The sequence below is a fragment of the Saccopteryx leptura genome, chromosome 3 (assembly GCF_036850995.1).
Source record: "Saccopteryx leptura isolate mSacLep1 chromosome 3, mSacLep1_pri_phased_curated, whole genome shotgun sequence".
In the NCBI taxonomy this organism is placed as follows: domain Eukaryota; kingdom Metazoa; phylum Chordata; class Mammalia; order Chiroptera; family Emballonuridae; genus Saccopteryx; species Saccopteryx leptura.
This window is the reverse complement of record NC_089505.1, coordinates 171,838,019-171,843,456: the sequence shown is the minus strand read 5'-3', so window position 1 is coordinate 171,843,456 and position 5,438 is coordinate 171,838,019. Positions and strand designations below refer to the sequence as shown.

The following is a 5,438-nucleotide window of genomic DNA, read 5'->3' as shown; positions in this document are numbered from 1 at the left end:
CCCCTGGTTTGCCCGGCCAAGGCACAGAAGAGAAGCAACAAGTTGGTGCTTCTTCCTACTCCTTCACACCTGCTCCCCACCTAAAAAATTAATAAATAAAATCTTAAAAAATGAAAAGGCTATTGAGCATTATCTCACAACCCTCAAATAAGCAGAATTATGCCTCTAAATCTAACCCTCTGCTGTTGGTATCATGTTCCCTGAAAAATTGATATCACATCAAAATGATAATTTTAACTGAAGCACCTTGATACTATTTTATTTTATATTTTTCCAGATAGATGCTCATAAATGCACATATTTATTATTTTGTAAATTTGGTGGTACAGCTATACAAACATTCTGCATATTTTTTCCCTTATGATAAATCTTGCAAGTTTCTTCATATTAGTACAAATAGAGCCTCCCTTTTTATTTTAGTGACTGTAGAGTATCCATTTGTAAGCACATCTCAAGATTTACCTTACCTTAGGCCCTGCCCTGGCCAGTTGGCTCAGTAGTAGAACATCAGCCCGTTGTATGGATGTCCATCAACAAAGGATCAGTACCTTGTTTGGAGAACGCTGTGACAGCTCTGGCCCAGATTGAGAACTCAGCGGCCGTGCAGAAGGCAGCCGAGCACTACAGCCAGCAGATGGCGCAGCGAGTGAGCTTCCCCACAGACACGCTCCAGGAGCTGCTGGATGTGCACATGGCCTGTGAGAGGGAAGCCATTGCAATCTTCATGGAGAACTCCTTCAAGGATGACCAGAGGGAGTTCCAGAAGAAGCTTATAGCACTTTGTCTTAGCATTTGTCCTCCTTATTCTCGCCCTTCTCAGATGATGCCTGCTGGTCTACATATTTATTTCATAGCTCATCTCCTATTCAGACTAAAGTAGCCTGAATTCTCCTGAGAGGGAGAATTCTGGAGAACTATATTTACTTCTTTTTCCTCAAACTTGGGAAAGTTATTCAAGATCTCTCAAGCAAAATCAGCATCAGTGTCTTCTTTAGTGAAGTGTGGCATGATTTCATAATCCCCGAAAGTCATTCCTGAGCTGGCTGCTCTCTGGTTATATGCACTCCTACTCCTAGACACTGTTTCCTTAGACAGACTCTCTTAACATGTAATTATTTATAGTATTTCTGGTTGTATGATTGTTATTGAAGATAAAAATCACAGAATGGTACAGTTGCTGGGAACCACAAAGTATATATATGCAATCTCAACATTTCACAGAGGAAGCTGAGGCCCAGGAAGGTTAAGAAGCTTTAGCAGGGTCTTGCAGAGAGTTTTCAGAGTTAGAAATAAATCTCTTGATTATTGCTACATTGGTTGTGCTGCTCTACTTAGGATACTTTTTCTTTGTTTCTTTTTTTTACTTTTATTTAGAAAATTAAATTTAACAGGGTGACATTGATCAATAAGAGTACATTCTTAAGAGGACCACAGAGTATCTAACAAATAGAATCTTCAGAATTTGATTTCTTCTGTTCCATTTGACTAATGATTCTTGTTTACATTTCTCTTGCAGGAAATCATAAAGAATAAAAAAGAGAGTTTCTTGCAGAAGAATGAAGAGGCTTCTGTTAAATACTGCCAGAATACACTGGATCAGCTTTCAATGGAACTAGTGAATGATATTTTGGAGGGAAATTTCTCTGTTCCCGGAGGGCACGAGAACTACAGGAGAGCAAAGGAAAGGATTGAACGGCGCTATTGGGAAGTACCCAGGAAAGGAGTGAAGGTGAGGAAGGAGGGGAGCATGGGGATCCCATAGATGAAGGTCAAGAGGCACGCCTGAAAATCTGAGAGCACAGTAGCCTTGTGGGTAATATGAGATCATGGGGATAGCATGCCTGTTTGGCTTTAAAGATGACTGTTTGCTCTTTCTCACTGAAGAGAGAAGAAATGTCCATTCTAAAAGCTGAGATGGATTTCTGAGATCCACAAGATACAGAAGAGAAATAATCATTTCTCCATCTAACAATATGACATTTAGTGTACTGTGTTGAAGATTTGTGATGGAATGTCAGAATTTTGTACTCAAAGCTGATCAACGTGAGAAAGATTCAAATTAATAGACAATTACATAGACTCTATCAGTGATAACACTTACAAACCTGTGACCCTGGTGTGCACTGGTAATGGTAATAAATGTAATAGTAAAAATACAATTAACATATTGAACTGCAACTCCCTGTAGGCAGAGTGTTAATCTCTTTTTCTTAAAATTTTATTTTAGTCTTCCAAAAAATGTTGTGTAACATTTACTTTTATTACCCACATTTTAAGATGTGAATTAGTACGCATAAGCAGGTTATATAACTTCCTTCAAGTCACACATCAAGCAAGTGGCTAGAGAGAACAGCAGTATAGATTAGAGTCTGCATTTCACATTAGACATATAGTCTATAAAACCTACCAGAAGAGGACAGGGATGTAAATTTTGAAGTATTTGTACATGTTGTCCAGGTTGAGAAGTTATCCAAAGGGAAGTACCCCAAGTAAACATGCAAATACATAGAAGCACCAAGAGATTATGGGTTTGTTTGTTTGTTTTTTAATTTTTTTTATTTATTCATTTTTTTAGAGAGGAGAGGGAGAGACAGAGGGAGAGAGAGAGAGAGAGGAGAGACAGAGAGAGAGAAGGGGGGAGGAGCTGGAAGCATCAACTCCCATATGTGCCTTGACCAGGCAAGTCCAGGGTTTCGAACCAGCAACCTCAGCATTTCCAGGTCGACGCTTTATCCACTGTGCCACCACAGGTCAGGTGAGATTATGGGTTTGTACAGTTGCACATAATTCTGACTGGCTGAAAGGTAGGGCATGTGGAGACAACTACTGTTGGAAGAGGGGCTGGAAGAAGATATGCAAAGTCTCTGTCCACAGTAAGGGGCTTGGACACTTTGTAGGGATTCCTGGAGCATTTTAAATAAAAAGTAAAAATGACATGAATAGACTTGTTTGCACAAAACAAATCTCAGTGGAATTCCAAGTTCTTCATTTCTTCTTGGTTCCTCAGGCAAAAGAAGTCTTCCAAGACTTCCTTCAGTCACAGATGCCAATAGAGAAATCCATCCTGCAGGCAGATAGAACCCTGACCCAAGGGCAGAAGGCCATAGAAGGTATGGGGCACAACCCAACTCTCAGTAGGGTGGGGGGGGGATAGGTCCCTGCAGTGCCCTCTGACAGATCACATGAAGATTTTTCCAAAACACCAAAGTTGCCCTTCTTCTGCCAAATTTGAAAATAACAAGCAGAGCTGTGGTATACATCAGGCAGATCCGAAGACCTTTCCCATCACATTCTCAAAGCAGCTCTTGATGGTGTAGCTGTAATCAGGTGAAATCTGAGATTCCTCATCCTCTTTCAAATCTGATTTGCTCTCTGATCTCAAGATGGTAGAGTTCAGGCCTGATCTTTTACTTTCTTCTCTTTCTAACACTTCCCTGGGGCAGAGGAGCAGGCCAGGAAGGAGGCAGCTGAGATGGAGAAGGAGTGGCTGAGACAGAAACACTGGGAGCAGCAGCAGCAGATGGAGGCACAAAATAGAAGCCTTCAGGAAAACATGGTCCAACTGAGAGAGAAGCTGGAGTGGGAAAGAGATGAGGCTCTGAGAGAACAGACGAAGACACTGGAACACAAGCTGAAGGTAAGGCCGGCCCTGGCTTCAGTAGTTGCTGATGGTCATCGCCCTGGTTAATGAGAAAGGAATGGGTGAAAATTAAAGAAAAATTTAAAAGAGAACCACTGCTGCTATTTAGTGCATTTGATTCACCAGAAGTACTGAATCCTGGCTTTCCTAAAGGCCTCTGAGTTTTGCTCCACACTGAGACTCTCAGGAGTCCAAGGTGACCTTGGCTCCTCCAAGTCTCTGACGAATATAAATTGCCTGTGCAATGTTTGAGTTGCTACAGTAGTGCGTTTCTAGGATGATCTCGTGGAGCCCTAATTAAACAAGATTTTTTAGATTATCAAGTAGATACTCCAACCTGGTGTTTTTAATATAAGCACCAGCAGAGTACTTCACCAAGATCACTGTCAATTATCAAGAAGCTACTACCAGCAAAAACCCTGATTTGGATTCATGCTTGCCTAAAACTATCAGATATATCCAGACTTAGAAATATGGGGAACCCACACCTTCTAAACCAGCTTCAGTTGGCTCCAGCTATGGATAGTTTGCCTAAGTCATCACATAGCATTGGGGGAATTTTCTTTTTTCTCATCTAGAGGTGTTTACATCAGATTTCTTGATCAGCTATATGTTCCTATTGTTGCCACAAAATGAGGGACTAGGCCATTCAAAGCAGACTGAAAATTTGTGCAAGTGGACTGACGTCTCCCTCCTAATCAATACTTTTGTGGAACATATTATTGCATTTGTCCTCAAGCCTGGCTTAGTATCCGAGCAAGACTCTAACGGTGCGTGATTATTAATAAGGTTGAAAACTATCCTTCCTCTCACTATTCAGGTCTAACCCAGAAGATAGTGTCTGCTTCAAATACTATCCTCTGATGATCTAATAAGAGAGAATACTTTTATGTATAAAATAAAGAAAATTTAATAACATAGAAAATCTTACTCTTGAGAAATAACAATTTTCAAAAGTTTCCTTTTCTGTCTCTTCACACCCTTTGTTTTAGACCCAAGAGGAATTTCTTAATAATGGATTTAAGAAGAAAGCTGATGAAATGAAGGCAGAAATAAATCATCTGAGAAGTATGATTGAAAATACTAAAAAGAGTAAAACTCCTTTTAAATCACAGACCCTGGACACATTTGCCGATCAAGCCACTGCAGTCCTATCTATTCCTGCTAATCTAATTGGGATGGGTCTGAAGGCTCTGAGTTCACTGTTTAAGTAGGATTTGCTTTTCTTTAAATGAAATTGTAGAATGTACATACATGCTCTGTCCTATTTTTGGTGTGTATGTTTTTAAGTTTCATTCACAAAAGTTTTAAACATAAAAAGTGCCTACTAAGATATCAGTGTCTGAGACACTTTAGATACATTGAGTCGATTTTATTCATTTAAATAGAAAAACAAGAAACTATTTATAACAGAAGTTGGCAAACTTTGGCTAAATCCGTCCAGCTGCCTGTTATTGTAAATAAAGTTTTATGGGAACACCACTACGCCCATTTCCTTACATATCGTCTGTAACTGCTTTCATGCCACAACAGCAGAGTGAAGTAGTTGCAACAATCACTGTATGACTCACCAAACCTAAAATATTTCCTTTTGAGCACTTTCTGGAAAAGATTGCCACCCACTGGTTTAGGGGATAGAAAGATACCAAATTTACAGTAGAGGCAAAAATTAACTGTGAAAAAAACTTATTAAGAATGCTACTGAAAGTTACAAAAGAGAAATATATATTCAAATCTGTTCTTCCCTAATCAATTTGTATATTTAATGTATTCTGAGGTTTAAAAAATGTTTTTTTTA

At 39.4% G+C, this 5,438-nt stretch overlaps 1 protein-coding gene across 1 annotated transcript; it reads left to right on the top strand.

The window, feature by feature from the left end:
* Positions 1–523: 523 nt before the first annotated feature.
* Positions 524–4,854, top strand: LOC136398363 (guanylate-binding protein 6-like). Its single transcript, XM_066372673.1, has 5 exons — positions 524–829; positions 1,517–1,729; positions 3,008–3,110; positions 3,444–3,637; positions 4,633–4,854. The coding sequence occupies exons 1-5, from the start codon at positions 524–526 to the stop codon at positions 4,852–4,854; spliced, it is 1,038 nt and encodes a 345-aa protein (XP_066228770.1).
* The last annotated feature ends 584 nt before the right edge of the window (positions 4,855–5,438 follow it).

What these genes read in the sequence shown, in the direction of transcription:
- LOC136398363 (XM_066372673.1), top strand. Translation starts at nt 524, where the DNA reads ATGTCCATCAACAAAGGATCAGTACCTTGTTTGGAGAACGCTGTGACA. An exon ending in GCCCTTCTCAGATGATGCCT is followed by an intron (nt 830 to 1,516) that starts GCTGGTCTACAT and finishes TTTCTCTTGCAG; the next exon opens with GAAATCATAAAGAATAAAAA. An exon ending in AGGGCAGAAGGCCATAGAAG is followed by an intron (nt 3,111 to 3,443) that starts GTATGGGGCACA and finishes TCCCTGGGGCAG; the next exon opens with AGGAGCAGGCCAGGAAGGAG.